The 16564-nt window shown below is 42.6% G+C and overlaps 1 protein-coding gene across 1 annotated transcript in view; it reads right to left on the bottom strand.

The window, feature by feature from the left end:
• The window catches only part of cntnap5l (contactin associated protein family member 5 like), a 272765-nt gene that overhangs the window by 72108 nt on the left and 184093 nt on the right, over positions 1-16564 (bottom strand). Inside the window, exon 12 of the mRNA XM_060940691.1 lies at positions 4621-4740. Within this exon, the coding sequence (XP_060796674.1) occupies positions 4621-4740 (120 nt within the window). The remainder of the gene's footprint in view (positions 1-4620; positions 4741-16564) is intronic.

Consider the following 16564-nt stretch of genomic DNA (forward strand, 5'->3'; position numbering starts at 1 on the left):
GATGCAGAGACAGAAGAGGAGACTGTTGTTGCAAAGCCCCTCTCAGAGTCTGCCTTTCCAGAGCTGGTTTCTCAGCCAGAGCCAGCACCTGAATCAATGCCTGAACAAGAGTCTGTATCAGAACCCATGCCTGAACCAGAGCAAGCTCCAGTGCTAATGTCAGAGCCGGTGCCAGCTCCAGCATCAGAGCTGGAGTCTGAGTCAGCACCAGCGTCTGTTCCAGTGCCAAAGCAAGCACCAGTGTCTGTTTCAGTGCCAGAATGAATGCCAGCACCAGCATCTGTTCCAGTGCCAGAGAGCCAACACCAGCGCCAGTGTCTGTTCCAGTGCCAGTGCCAGCTCCAGTGCCAGCACCAGAGTCGGAGTCAGCGCCAGTGTCTGCTCCAGAACCAGTGCCAGAGTCAGAGTCTCCTCCAGAACCCATGCCAGCACCAGTGTCAGAGTCAGCTCCAGAACCAGCATCAGGGCCTGCATCAGTGTCTACTCCAGAGCCAGTGCCCATGTCAGCTAGAGCATCAGAGCCAACGCCAGAGTTGGAGCCAGTGCCTGCACCAGCTCCAATGCCTATGCCAGAGTCAAGGCCAGTGCCAGAACCTGAGCCTGTTCCAGAACCTGTGTTAGAGGATGATGGAGTGACTTCTGCCTCAGCTGGCTATGAAGGCATTGTCGTCCCCCTGCCACCCGGCTATGAAGGTGTTATCATCCCACTGCCACCCAGCCATTAAGGCGTCATCATTCCTCCACCGCCCAGCCATGGAGGTGTCATCATTCTGCTGCCGCACGGCCATGAAGATGTCGTCCTGCCACCAGGTCCTAACCAGGACCAAAGCAACACACTGACAGAGTTCAACCCATGCCTGAGTCCAGCCCAGAGCTCAAGTCATTTCCAGAGCTCAAGTCCAGCCCAGAGCTTGAGCACACTACCAGCCCTGAGTCCAAACCAGATCCAGAGCTCAAGCCTGAGTCATCTCCTGAGCTGGAGCCAGAGTACAGCCCAAAGTCAAGTCCAGAGTCTGAGCATGCTTCCTGCACAGAGCCCAAATCATTTCCAGAGCCTGTATCCAATCCAGAGTTTGAGTCAACTCCACAGCTCAAGCCCAAGTCCAGTACAGAGCTTGAGCCCAAGTCCAGTCCAAAACCTGAGTAATCTCCAGAGCTCAAACCCAAGCCATCTCCAGAGCCCGAAACCAGTGCAAGTCAGGAGTCCAAGTTTTGTCCTGAGCCTGAACCCGAGCCCCCGCCAGAGCCAAGTAGGATGGATTTATGGATTTTGCTCTTTTTATTTGGGGGGGGAGTTCTGTCAGACCTGCGTGCTGTGGCACATGCACCTGAAGGCGTGCCCTGGGCTGCGTATGCATCAAGCAGACTCTAGCACGCATGCCATTAATGACACGCACCTGAACTTAATTAAGGAGCTATATGTGTACCTATTTAAGGATTGTTGTGATGCACGATCAGTGTGACGTATTAGGCCAAGTTTACATTAGACCGTATCTGTCTCGTTTTCTTCGCGGATGCACTGTCTGTTTACATTAAAACGCCTGGAAACGCCGGGAAACGGGAATCCGCCAGGGTCCACGTATTCAATCCAGATCGTGTCTGGTCCGGTGCTGTGTAAACATTGAGAATACGCGGATACGCTGTGCTGACCTCTAGCTGGCGTCATCATTGGACAACGTCACTGTGACATCCACCTTCCTGATTCGCTGGCGCTGGTCATGTGACGCGACTGCTGAAAAACGGCGCGGACTTCTGCCTTGTATCACCTTTCATTAAAGAGTATAAAAGTATGAAAATACTGCAAATATTGATGCAAATACTGCCCATTGTGTAGTTATGATTGTCTTTAGGCTTGCCATCCTTCCACTTGCAAGTGGTAAGTGACGCGCATGCCCGATATGCACTGGGATCACACACACAGCGGCTCAGTCCCGAATCACTGCTCGTGCGCTTCACTCGCGCGCTCTGTGAGCTGCGCAGGGCCGGAGTGCGCACCCTCCAGAGGGCACTCGCTGTTCAGGGCGGAGTGATTTGGAGCGCAGGATGCCTGCGGAGCCGAGTGTATCCGTGTATTGGCGTTGCTGTGTGCACGCGAATCGTGTATTGGCGTTGCTGTGTGCACGCGAATCATTTTAAAAACGTTAATCTGATGATCCGCTGATACGGTCTAATGTAAACCCCACCTTAGGCCATGTCAGTATGCATTACCAAGCTTTTCTACCTGTGTTTGTGATTTCCTGATTCCTGTACCTGTTTCTCGTTCTTACTTTGCCTCTGATATCCTGTTTGCGCCTCACCTGACCCTTTGCATGTTTAACATTTTGAATTTAGCCTGCCGATTTGGACTGTTTGCCTGAGTGTGTTTGCACTTTATTATTAAACATACTCTGCATTTACATCCGCTTCCTACCTCGTACCTGACAGTCCTTTGACAAAATCTCATCTCATCTCATTATCATAGTTAGTTTTTTTTTATTTTTTTTTATCAGACATCTAGTTTTTAGGTTTGTTTACCTGACATGTTTCGACGTACGACTGTCGTCTTCCTCAGAGTGTCACCGGATGTTATTGGTGATGCATCTTTTATCAGCTGATGTTTCCGAAGGGGTGGCCTTCCTGTCTGGATTGACAGGTCGGTCACGCCTTCTACTGTCTGTTCGTCCCCTGCAAGATGGCACTCCAGGTATGGGAGAGCATGTATGCTCCCTCATCCCGGTTGATGGTCCTCGGGCTTCGCTTACGGATCTCCATGGCCTCCCTGATCCAGCGCTGATGTTTGTTATCTTCTGTGTGGATGACTCTGGCATTCCCCCAGTCCATAATATGATTTTCCCTTTTGCAGTGATCTGTTATAGCTGACTTATAATTTTCCTGTTGTGCCTTTTCTTTTATTGTTCGGGTTTGTCTTGTAGCTATCTCCTTTTCGCACTCTTTCTTATGTTCATTTTTTCTTGTGTTGAAACTCCTTCCTGTCTCCCCGATGTATGTTTTATTGCATAATTGACATGGAATCTCATATATGGTGTTGCATCTGTTGTCCGGATGTATTCTGTCTTTGGGATGAACCAGGATCTGACGGAGTGTTGTGTGTGGTTTGACAGGTGTGTTAATGTTGTGTTTCCTCATTGCTCTTTGAATGCGTTCAGTTATTCCCCTAATGTATGGTAATGTCGGAAACATCAGCTGATAAAAGATGCGTCACCAATAACATCCGGTGACACTCTGAGGAAGACGACAGTCGTACGTCGAAACATGTCAGGTAAACAAACCTAAAAACAAGATGTCTGATAAAAAAGAAAAAAAAAACTAACTATATTTAATATATGACATAATGAACATAATTGAAAGATCATCTCATTATCTCTAGCTGCTTTATCCTGTTCTACAGGGTCGCAGGCGAGCTGGAGCCTATCCCAGCTGACTACGGGCGAAAGGCGGGGTACACCCTGGACAAGTCGCCAGGTCATCACAGGGCTGACACACAGACAACCATTCACACTCACATTCACACCTACGGTCAATTTAGAGTCACCAGTTAACCTAACCTGCATGTCTTTGGACTGTGGGGGAAACCGGAGCACCCGGAGGAAACCCACGCGGACACGGGGAGAACATGCAAACTCCGCACAGAAAGGCCCTCGCCGGCCACGGGGCTCGAACCCAGGACCTTCTTGCTGTGAGGCGACAGCGCTAACCACTACACTACCGTGCCGCCCCCTTGACAAAATAAAAATATTTTTTAAAATGTATTTCATTTTGCCTTGTCAATTTGTGACTTTTTAGAATTTTTTTCTTGCAAATTTATGATGCTATAATCTCAGAGAATATCCAAGGTTCTCTTGTAAGTTTACAACTCTTGGAAATTGAGTATTTGTCTTGGAATACTACCCCCTCCCTCAGCTCTGTGTTTCTTTCTTTTTCCTTGTATTATTATTATCATAACTAACTAACTAACTAACTAACTAACTAACTAACTAACTAACTAACTAACTAACTAACTAACTAACTAACTAACTAACTAACTAACTAACTAACCCTTTCATACTCCATCATATAATCCAGAGCATATTTCAATAAAACAGCCTTGATACACACATTTACACACTTATTCACATCTCAGGGCAATTTAGCATAACCAGTCTCCCTACTGGCATGGATTGGGGAGGTGTGAGGGGGAAAAAAAAAAACAAGAGGAAGAAATCACATGGACACTGAGAGAACATGCACAGAAACTCCACACAGACATGAACCCAAGTTCAGGCTCAAACCAGAGAACCTGTAGCGGTGATCACTGGATGCTCCTGCATGCCTGTGCATGGGCATAAACCTAATTTTTTTAATATTTTTAATTTAATCTTTTCTTGCCTATTCTGTCTGCATTAGAGCCCCATTTATACTCCTCCACTCCTCTTCAGTGGTTCACTCCCTGATTGTAAAATGAGGGAGTGGGGCTCACAGAAGTACACAGAGGGGTAAAGACAAGCTGAACTGAATTAATGAGACATATGATTTCTCAAGGCATTTTCACAGACCTAATTAAAACCCTGTGAGGAGAACTACATGACAAATGTATCAAAATCTGCATCAGAAAAGAAAAAAAAACCTTAGGAAGTAGCCTACCTGCAATCATACAGTTAACTTGTGTGTGCTCCAAGGTACCACTGCCATCAGGATCAATGGTGAAAACACCAGAAGGGCTCGCTGTATTTCTGTATGCTTCACACGATCGCTCATATATTGCTGTAAAAGACAAAAAAATGACAAAGAGATAAATAATGGTTATTGATTGGAAAAGAGATGGGCAAATTCTATTTGTCATTTTTTTAAAAATCCTAAACTACAGAATTGACCATCAGATATCCCATATCCCTTTACACACCCTTACAGTAAACAAGCCAACTCTCAGTTGCTAAATTACCTGAAAAATCATCAGCATACTGAAAGCATGCTTTATGCAAGACATGTTGTGTCAGTCATGTCATGCATTTTCATTACACCAAAACACATCAGTGGATTCAGAGAACCAATCCTATCAGATACAAATTTAGGGTTTCGAAGCAATATTGCTCAGGTAACAATACTCAGTAATGGAGCCATGCAATCATAGTTGGAAAGTGGCTCAATGTTGGCTGATACTTGGCTGAAAATTCACCCTGGAGGCAATAACTGTTTGCTGTTTATTGTTATTAGAGATGAGCTTGAAAGGAAGCAAAATGAAAAAAAAAAAGATTTCTGACATATCACTTCAATAAAGCACTACAGAAAAATCACCAAAACTACCACTAAGAGTATACAGTATCTATATTCATAAGCAGCATGAAACTACATGGATTAAAATGTATAAACTATGTGTTACTTTGGTGACCATGTTGTCACTAAAGTGCAACTTTATTAGTCATATGTGCTGTAGATGTCAACTGTTAAATCTGTATACAGTTGGGGTCAGAAGTTTACATACAGTGACATGAATGTCATGGCAATATTTGGGCTTTCAGTAATTTCTTTGAACTGTTCTTTTTCTGTGGCAGAATGTTGGATATTTCATGACTCTTCATGGTAGAATTTAATAAAAAAAATTTTCTCAGCATGGACTCAACTTATAAGCACGGTCCATATATTTTCAATAGGGTTGAAGTCAGGACTTGTTTTAAGCTTAAGATTTGCCTGCTTTATCCTCCACAACCAGCTCTGATACGTGTTTGGGTTCATTGTCCTGTTGTAACTCTCAAGTCGTGTCATGGTGGTCATTGTGGCCAAACAACTCAATCTTTGTTTCATCTGACCATACAGCTATCCTCCAGAAGGTTTTTTCTTTGTCCGGGTGGTCAGCTTCAAACTTTAGTTAAAGGAACAGTCCACCGTACTTCCATAATGAAATATGTTCTTCTCTGAATTGAGACGAGCTGATCCGTACCTCTCCGAGCTTTGTGCGACCTCCCAGTCAGTCAGACGCGCTGTTACTCCTGTTAGCAATGTAGCTAGGCTCAGCATGGGCAATGGTATTTTTTGGGGCTGTAGTTAGATGCGACCAAACTCTTCCACGTTTTTCCTGTTTACATAGGTTTATATGACCAGTGACATGAAACAAAGTTCAGTTACACAAATTGAAACGTGGCGATTTTCTATGCTATGGAAAGTCCGCACTATAATGACAGGCGTACTAACACCTTATGCGCGCTTCGACAGCGCATTGATAGCTGAGTGAAGGTATCAATGCGCTGTCGAAGCGCGCAGAAGGTGTTAGTATGCCTGTCATTATAGTGCGGACTTTCCATAGCATAGAAAATCGCCACGTTTCAATTTGTGTAACTGAACTTTGTTTCATGTCACTGGTCATATAAACCTATGTAAACAGGAAAAACGTGGAAGAGTTTGGTCGCATCTAACTACAGCCCCAAAAAATACCATTGGTCATGCTGAGCCTAGCTACATTGCTAACAGGAGTAACAGCGCGTCTGACTGACTGGGAGGTCGCACAAAGCTCGGAGAGGTACGGATCAGCTCGTCTCAATTCAGAGAAGAACATATTTCATTATGGAAGTACGGTGGACTGTTCCTTTAAGCTTGAAGGTGTCAATTTTAGAGCAGGGGGTTATTTCTTGGATAGCAGCCTCTTAGTCCATGGTGATGTAAAACTCATTGAACTGTAGACTGTGATCCATCAGCTTCCAGTTCATGGCAGGGCTGTGCCATGGTGGTTCCCCGGTTGTTCCTAACCATCCAAACTAATTTCCTTTCAGCTGAGGCTGACAGTTTGGGTTTTCTTGATGCAAAGTGGCTTGGCAAAGTGACTATGCCTCACGATACCTTGCATACAACTGTTTGAACTGACCTTGGAATTTGCAGTTGTTTAGAAGTGGCTCCAAGAGAAAGTTTGTGAACCCTTTAGAATTTTCTATATTTCTGCATAAATATGACCTAAAACATCATCAGATTTTCACACAAGTCCTAAAAGTACATAAAGAGAACCCAGTTAAACAAATGAGACAAAAATATTATACTTTGTCATTTATTTACTGAGGAAAATGATCCAACATTACATATCTGTGAGTGGCAAAAGTATGTGAACCTCTAGGATTAGCAGTTAATTTGTTTTAGGTCATATTTATGCAGAAATATAGAAAATTCTAAAGGGTTCACAAACTTTCAAGTACCACTGTAGCACGTCCCAAATATGGCAGTCATAACCTTATTTCAATACCATAAGTGTCTGACAAAGGTAAAATTGTACATTCACAGGTACACTTCACAATCACAAGATGGTTAAAATTAGGAAGAAATGGGAAAAATTCTAACTCACCATGTGGACATACTCCAATTCCTTGACACAAAAAGGGTCACCCAACATAAAGTTTTATTTTCTCACTTTTTCTGCCACAGTGTTTCTCTAGCGGACAAAATTTCATGCTCATAAATAAAGCTGGGACCAGTAAACAAGGTTCATTTTCAAGAATTTGTCGGTGTGTAGTGTGACAGGGTGAAGAACGGACAATTTATCTCTTTGGATAAACTTTATATTTGCACTATGTGACACATAATGCTTAATGCCAGGTTTAGGAATAAGCAAAGAAAAAAACAGGCTTGCCTTTGCCAGTTTCATAATTCTTACTAATCCTTTATGAATAAATTATTTGAAAAGAAAAGACAGAACAGGTATTAAACAGATATGAGGAGGCTAGTATCTGTTGTCAGATAGGTTCACAGTGACTGCAGGCGTGTGATTGGACCGGGATCCCTTGTGATATAACAAAAAAAGTCATTGAAACAGGAGATTTTTGGTTTTGTGTACACAAGTGAGGGGACCCTGTTCACTCATTCATCCTTAGTAACTGCCTGGTCAATACTGAAATGGTTTAAATCAGGCTTGTAGTACTCGAGTCTGAGTCATGCCCTAATTTTAAGGACTCGTGACTTGACTTGGAGTTGAGCACTGATGACTCGGACTCGTGCATTAACTGCATTTGGACTCATAAATTGGAGACGAGAACTAAGATTTTTTCTTTTTTTGTAACATGCCATAATAATTTGGCATAAAATATTCATATTTATATTAATTTTTGTACTAATTTTGGACAAGAGTGTCACACCTGCATGCATCAGATAGACTCTCGCGTGCGCTCCGGACATCGCGCGCGCCAAGCAGACGTAAACGACTTGCACCTGCACAGGATTAAGGCGTAATCAGTGTGCCTATATAAAAACTATGAAAACACACTTACTTTGTGAAGTATTGAGTTGTGTTACCGAGCCTTATTTTCTTGTTTCGTTTCCTGATTTCCTGTTTCTCATCTTTGATTCTGCTGAGTCTATGATAGCCTGTTTGTGCCTCGCTTGACCTGTTGCCTGTTTCACTGTTTTACAATTTTGCCTGCTGTTCTGGATTGTTTAACTGTCTTCACTTGTATTAATAAACACACCTTCTGCACTTACATCCGTCTCCCAACCATCTCTGACAGAATACTTCACACTCCCTGACAAAGAGAATGCACATTCACCTGTTCATACGCCATGTTCAGGAACAAACTAATGTTAATGGTGCTGAAACAGCCACTGTCAAACGGTGCGGGTGCACTGTTGGACTCGACTCAGATCAATAGTGGACTCGACTCGGACTTGACTCGAAATTTTCTTTAATGACTTGGACTTGAACACTGGGGACTCAAGACTGAACTCGGACTCGAGGTTTAGTGACTCGACTCCAACACTGGTTTAAATTAGGCTCCTAGGAAAATAGAAGCAAATAAATTTGTGAGAAAATATCATGGGCAGGTAAACAAAAGTAATAGCTGTAAGAATGTGACTCTCTCGTTGAGTGATGCAGCTGAGGTTGAGGAACTGTAACAGCCAGAACTCACAGACCATTCTGACAGTGCTGGTCTACGTCTAGAGTTTTTCCAGTCTTTCCGAGTATTTCCAGGGGAATATTTGAGAGAAAAAGAAAGTTTCAGCCACACAGAATACAGATTTGGTTGTTTGGAGCTCTAAATAGATACAGATAGTGTCAATGGCCCTCATTTATAATGTAGAAACCAGCCCAGATCTGAGTGCAGAAATAATCCCATGACATGGTTCATGTGTGATTCATGAAATGTTCATATCTCGCTGATCACAGCATAAGAATGATCAGGTGTTGATAAATGTGCTGGCTGAAAACCATCACCATGGAAACCATAGACACTCCCCTAAATATTCTTGGTTTAGAGGCTGCATCTGAGACTTTGACACAGATGTGTAATATGGCCAAGAAGAGAACCTTTTCCACCCTCAAAAGAGATCGTAGCCTCCGCTCACATCCACATTGAAAAAATGCTCAGCTTTGCGTGGAAATTACTACGTGCCCAGTTTTCTGTCGTATGTTCATTTCGTAAATGATGGCCATTGTGTTACACCAGTATTTTTTTATACTGACAAGCTTCAGAGTAATGCGTCCAGTTAGTCATTAGTCACAGTCAAAACTTTTCATGGGTTTATTTTGGAGTGTGTCATCACAACCATTAACAAGTAATCTAACAAGTCTGCATCTTGCCAGTGTGACAGTAAATAAATGGTTTCAAATCATCACAAATACTCAATTCATATAATAAAGTGGCCTGTGTAGCAATTAACCTAAATTATTTTTAAACAGTATGACATGACCAGGCATCCTTTTCCTACCAGACGTGCCTTTTTCATCCAGGATTTCATTCTTCTTCTTATTCAGACTGGGATACAAAATTGAAGCCATCATTTTCTTCTGGCTAGAGCAACGCCGCTTCACCTACAGGCATCTTGGATTTTAAATCATGATGCTGTGCTCAAAGTTGAATCCCCTACGCTGATGATCTTTACTGATGAGATAAATTGCTATTTGAGGGCAAGGAGTGGTTCACTTAGATCGGGGGAAGAGTACCTCATTTTCACCATTGTTCTATTCAACTCAATATTAAACATCTCTCAGAAGTGTGACAGAAAAAAAATATTTGTCTTAAATTCAGATACATTTTATGGTGTTTAGTGACTAAACTACACTGACTTTGATTTGATGTTGGATACTGCTCTAACACCACAGTGAGCAATTATCTATAAGCACCTCGGCATCAACATGCATAAATTTGTTTTCTCTCGAAATGTGGCAACATTACATGCGCACATGTCCATTACAATGGGAAATACCAAATAATTTTCAACACTAAAGAGCCAGGTAATAGATGCAATAATAAAATTCATTACCAGCACAATTGGGACCAGAATAGAAAGTTTTATGTCTGGAAATGTTCTAATATTTGGGAGGAATTGGATACATTGCCATACTGCACAGCCACACACAGTGACGAGGATAGTGAGGGAGGCAACAAAGAATGCACAAGCACAATTGCACAGTACTAAACTTATTACTTGGGGTTGCTAAGTTTTAAAATCAACCATTACATATCATTGCCATAACCAAAAGCTTTTTGGGTTGCACTAAAGAGTACATTTCCAAATGCAATCCACAAAATTCAATGCCTGAAAGTCACCAAGTGCCAGTGAAACTTCAATTGGAATCATGTGTTGTGGTCAAACTCACTGTATACTTATTTGTTGAATAATCTAGGGTGAGAGATTTGGCAAAAATATCATAATGATTACCTCGGCCAACTTTATTGAAGGAGGTTATGTTTTTGCCTTCATTTGTTTGTTTGACTTTTCCCAACATAACTCAAAAAGTAGTGAACAGATTTGGATGAAATTTGGAGGAAATGTGGGCCAGGGGCCAATGAACAATTGATTAGATTTTGATGCAAAACCAAATTTACGGCTTGGCAGAAGTATGCACTCTACTGAGTGCCCTCCTTTTTTCTGTTTTAGGCTGGATCATGATTCATGATTTTAACAATTTTTTTTAATGGTGGTTAAAAAATAAAGCATATTTTGCAAGTTGTGAACAAAACAAGCCAACTGGTTTCCCCAATAAAAAAAAATAAAAGCTATACAAGGAAATATATCCTCAGAGAAAAAGAATAACAAAGACCGCTTAGACCACCAACCTTTTCCGCTTTGAGGCCCACCTATTCATACTTGAAACAAGTCGGGGCCCATTAAAAAAATCCCCAATTATTTTGGCTTATCTATTCTATTAGAATCTAATAATCTATTGTAAAGTGTATTAATGGGAGGCAACATCACTCCCTGTTACAGATGGGAGCCCAGGAATTAATTAAATGCAATAAAAACGAACTGTTTTGAATTGTAGGTGTTGTGTTTAAAACTGGATGGATGTAACAGAAGCCAACATAAAACCATGCATGCAGGTCATTCTCAGTGAAAAGGGATTAATGATCCAAAAGTGGATTCTGGTCCATTAACACAAGAACTTATTGTCATGTTTGTGTTCAGCAAACAAGTATGTTATTAAAACCAAGAAGGACACTCAGAAGAAGTGGATATAGAAACCACTCAGTGGGATTAGATCCTTACACACTAACAAAGAAGGATTTTTCCTATGAGTTGGAAAATTATCCATCCGATGAGTTCCTTAACATTTCAAACTACCTGGTGCTGCAGACATCGTTCTACACAGGCACACAGATTAAAACCTGGAAGAGCATGGAGGAGGACAACTTATTACATGTGGCTGTATTAAAAACCTGGGGATCAACACACTACAAGATAAATCCTGTATCTTTTATGCCCGGGTAAGTAGGAATTTCTGGGCTTGTACACGTCTTTGCAATGGTTGCTCGGATGCTAGGAATTTAAAAAATTTAAAGATCTGGGGACCAGGGGCCTCATTTATAAAACTTTGCGCAGGATTTACGCCAGAAGATGGCGTGCGCACGAAACTCAGAATGTGCGTGTGCACAGAAATATTCTGATTTATAAAACTGTGCGCACGCACGTTCCACGCCAATTTCCCTTTACAAATCACAATCCACTCTAAGTTTGCGGCACCTGTGCGTACCTCAAGACACACCCACAATTGCCTATAAATATTCAGCGAAACGCCCTTAATGAATATTGATATCTGTGGACAACATGCCCAAAACAGAAGGAAAGACAAAGAAGCGCAACTTCACCGACTGTGAAGTTGAAGTGCTAGTAGATGAAGTGGAGCAGCGTCGAGCTGTTTTGTTTGGAGGCCATAATACGGGAGTTACAAATGCGAAAAAAACGTGTGAATGGCAGCATGTGGCCGATGCAGTCAATTCTGTAGCTTCACAAGGCCGTACTATGGCAGAGGTAAAAAAAAAATAAAAATGGTCCGACATAAAGGTGGACGCCAAGAAGAGGATCGCGGCACACCACCAAAGCGTCCGTGCAACGGGCGGGGGGAAGGGGGAGCCGGAGCTCACCCCACTGGATCAAAAACTGGCTGGCATTATAGGGGAAACCCTACAGAGTGGAGTTGTGCATAAGGAGGACGGTGACACTGATGCTGGGCCACATGAACCAGCCGAGGACTCGGGTATGTAATTTTTTTTTGGTTGTGTATCAAGGAACCACCTCACATTGCACGTGTGCCCCTTGTTTGAAATGGGTGTGAAATTAATTGAAATGAGTCTTCATCCAGAAAAAGTATTTTATTAACAAAAAAATTCCCTCGCAGTTGCTGGGTGTGCCAGTGAGGCCAGCTGTGTGTCGGCTGCGGCAGCGGAGGTCCCAAGGACGTCCACGGCCTCTGATGCATGTGCATCCATGCCGAAACCAGCCACCAGCACCCGTATCCTAACAGATGCAGTGCTGCAGGTGCAGCGGGAACATGTGGATGCTGTCCGTGAGGTCGCCCGGGAGTTAAAAGAAATAAAAAATGAGTTGTCTGCATTAAATGCCAGCATTAAAGAATTTCTTAAAAAGTAATCATTTGTTTCCATACCTAATTATTTACAAGCGGCGCATCACCTCCTCGCGCTGGCACACAGTTCCTGTGTTTGGGTGGAATGCCTGGGGATAGGGATTGGGGTCGAGATCAAGGTTGACCTCTTTAGCTTGCAAAGGCACGTTTTGTAGCTGTGCCACATTGTGCAGCACACGCCCTAACAATCCTACAGACCTTTTCGGGTCTGTAACATAGCGCTCCCCCCGTGGCATCCAGACAACGCCATCTGCCCTTCAGGAGCCCGATGGTGCGCTCCACAACAGCGCGCGCCTGGCTGTGGCGCAGGTTGTAAGTGGTCTCCTCAGGTGTTTGGGGGTTCATAAATGGCGTGAGCAGCCACCGTTTCAGTGGATACCCACTGTCACCTACAACATAACTGAATGAGTAAAGGGTTGAATATTTAGAAATGGTCTAAGAATGGTTACAAATACTTTCAGGATTTACGCATTAATCACCCGCACCCAGACAAGTGCACAAAATTAAGGATTATAAATGTTAAGTCAGTCACGTCTTTGATGTGCGATGTTATGTTTGTGTTAAACTTCGATTATTGAACCAATTTCGGGTCGTTCTCCCCGTTTCCTCCTGAGGTCGCATTTTCCGCGTTTCCCTTTTTTGTGTGCGTACGCATGGGTCAGAGCTTGCATGGAGGTGCGCACATTTTACCGTCAAGTTCACTTTTTATAAATACCGAAGCTTGCGTAGAATGTGGCGTACGCATTCTTTTGTGCGTACGCATCGTTTATAAATGAGGCCCCAGGACACTACAAGATAGATGGCGGTAGACAGATCCAAGTGCAGGAAGAGTGTTTATTAGCAGGCATGATATTTACGAAAGCAAAAGAGAAAGCAAAATATTTAAACAGCATTATAAACATGGCTAGAAACAAATGTGACAGTGATAATGATAATATTTTGCAAAGCCTCTGTGAAAACAGCGTCCGTATCTGCTAACTGCACTCAAATCAGTATCAGATGTTTCCCATAACAGCCAGGTCCCAAGCACGTGCACAACACGCTCCATGAGCGTACGGCCACTCAAGCTGCACCAGGCTCAAGCGCACAAAGGTGTGACAGTCAAGTTTTCCTGTGCTGTGTGACCACAACTTTTAGCTCACGTGTATATTGCCACCAAAATTCCTCATTTTCATTGATAACCCATTGCAAAGCATCGCGAGCTGGAGTGTGACCATAGCCAGTCAGTGCGTTTACATGCACATAGAGAAAATCGAATTTCTGCCGTAGCTCGACTGAAATCGAAGTTCTAAATGCCATGGAAACACCTTAGCTCGGCTGAAATCGAACCGAACTGGATTTCTCGTAATCGAGCTACGCGACCTAGATTATGTGATTGTAGCCGAGCTACTTAGTACATGTAAACCCTATCGAGCTACGTAGTCAAGCTACTTACTTCAGCACTGCCCCTTCCGGAAGTGACGAGTGACGAGACCACAAGCGGGAAACACAACAGCCTCGGTCGGCATGACACGTCACCTTAGCTGCCACTTTATTAGGAACACTTGTGTCTGGGCATGTACGCACCCATTTCCAATTAGTTGGTAAGTTATTAGCATGTTAGCAGGCTAACAGTTAATATGTTCACCATTACAGATCAACTTCAACTTAGTGGCCATTCTATTAGGAACACTTCTGTTCGTACATACAAACACTCTTCTTGTGAACATGGAACTGATAACTTTGTTTATACTCTTGAATAGCTCTTCTTCATGACGACAACCGGAAGTGTACCAACACGATGGGGCATGTAGCGCCACCTGTGGCTCGGGTGCACAATGTACCTCACACAATAGCTCGATTTCCTTGTGTGCATGTAGGATTGGATTTCTCTGGCACCCCTGCTGGGACCCTTAGCTCGATTACCGACAGTAGCTCGATTTGGATGTGCATGTAAACGCACTGAGTGTTGTAGTCACGTCACTAATCCTCGAGTCCGAGTCCAGTCTCGAGTCCCCAGTGTTCAAGTCCAAGTCATTAAAAAAATTTCTAGTCAAGTCCACTATTGATCCTAGTCAAGTCCGAGAACAAGAGTCCAACTGTACCGTTTGACAGTGGCTGTTTTAGCACCATTAACATTAGTTTGTTCCTGACCATGACATATGAACAGGTGAATATGCATTCTCTTTGTCAGGGAGTGTGAAGTATTCTGTCAGAGATGGTTGGGAGACGGATGTAAGTGTAGAAGTTGTGTTTATTAATACAAGTGAAGACAGTTAAACAATCCAGAACGGCAGGCAAAATCGTAAAAGAGTGAAACAGACAATAGGTCGAGCGAGGTGCAAACAGGCTATCATAGACTCGGCAGGATCAAAGACGAGAAAAAGGAAATCAAGGATCAGGAAACCAAACAAGGAAATAAGGCTCGGTAATGTGTCAGCAACGCAACTCAATACTTCGCATAGTAAGTGTCTTTTCACAGTTTTTATATAGGCATGCTGATTCCGCCTTAATCCTTTGCAGATGTGAGTCATTTACGGCATGTGAGAGAGAGTCCGCTTGGCATGCTTGCTGTCTGGAGCATGCCCAAGATTATCTGGTGTACGCACCAAGGCATGCAGGTGTGATACTCTTGCACAAAATTAGTACAAAATGAATGTAGGTATAAATATCTTATGCCAAATTATTATGGCATGTTACAAAAAAAAGAAAAAAATCTGAGTCCTCGTCTCCAATTTATGAGTCCAAATGCAGTTAATGCATGAGTCCGAGTTCATGTCCGAATCATCAGTGCTCAAGTCCAAGTCAAGTCATGAGTCCTTAAAATTAGGGCATGAGTCAGACTTGAGTCTGAGTCCTGGACTCGAGTACTACAAGCCTGACCATAGCTTAATCAGACAGACCTGACATCGGATGCAACCCAGCAATTGTACTCTACTATAAATTAAAAATTAACTTCAACTTCAAAAAAAATTCATGGCCCACTTGATGGCGCTTTGCGGCCCACTAATGGGCCGCAGCCCAGTGGTTGAGAAACACTGACTTAGAACAAAGTAGCTTTATGTATAACAAAATGTAAATAACTGTACAATATCTAAAATGAGAACATGCTTGGATTATTTAAAAAAGGGAAGTTAAATTTATAAAGTGCATCACCTGTACTGACAGCTTTAATGGTTAAAAATGAAATAAGTGGGAAGGTGATTGATAAGTGAGAGAGTATTTGAATCTCTTGGGTTTACAATTTTTATTTAAATTTTTTTTACAATAAGCTTGTTTCACAGTTTTACAATGTTTCACAGTTTTGCTTTCCATTGCACTACTCTCACCATTCTGTGTACAACTGAGGAACGGCAGTGTTAGAAAAAAAAATAAGTCAACTGTTTTTAGAAGTTGCTTGAAACACTTGTTTTTTGAGAGTTTTTTTTTTTAACCTTGGAACAGGTAAAATGTCACGACATCTGTGATGTTCTTCCAGCACTTGCGACTTGTTTTCTTTGACTGCTTTGTGCATTTGTTTACTTCAGAGTTGTTTCTGGCTGTGATGATGCTCGTGTGTGTTCCCTGTGTTATTTGGGTTTCAGTACACCATCTTTAGGTGGTTAAACAAATGTATTGTGTTTCTTCAATCTCTCATTCTTGTCTTTGCAAGTTTTGCAAAGAGCCATTGTTTGTGTCTTGTCTGTTTTGTTAGATCCTGCAATTCCATATAATGTTGTTGAATTTTTAGGCACCACCTCTTCCATGTCCAGCCATGCTGCTCTGGTACCAAAC

Source organism: Neoarius graeffei, chromosome 15, assembly GCF_027579695.1.
Source record: "Neoarius graeffei isolate fNeoGra1 chromosome 15, fNeoGra1.pri, whole genome shotgun sequence".
Lineage (NCBI taxonomy): Eukaryota > Metazoa > Chordata > Actinopteri > Siluriformes > Ariidae > Neoarius > Neoarius graeffei.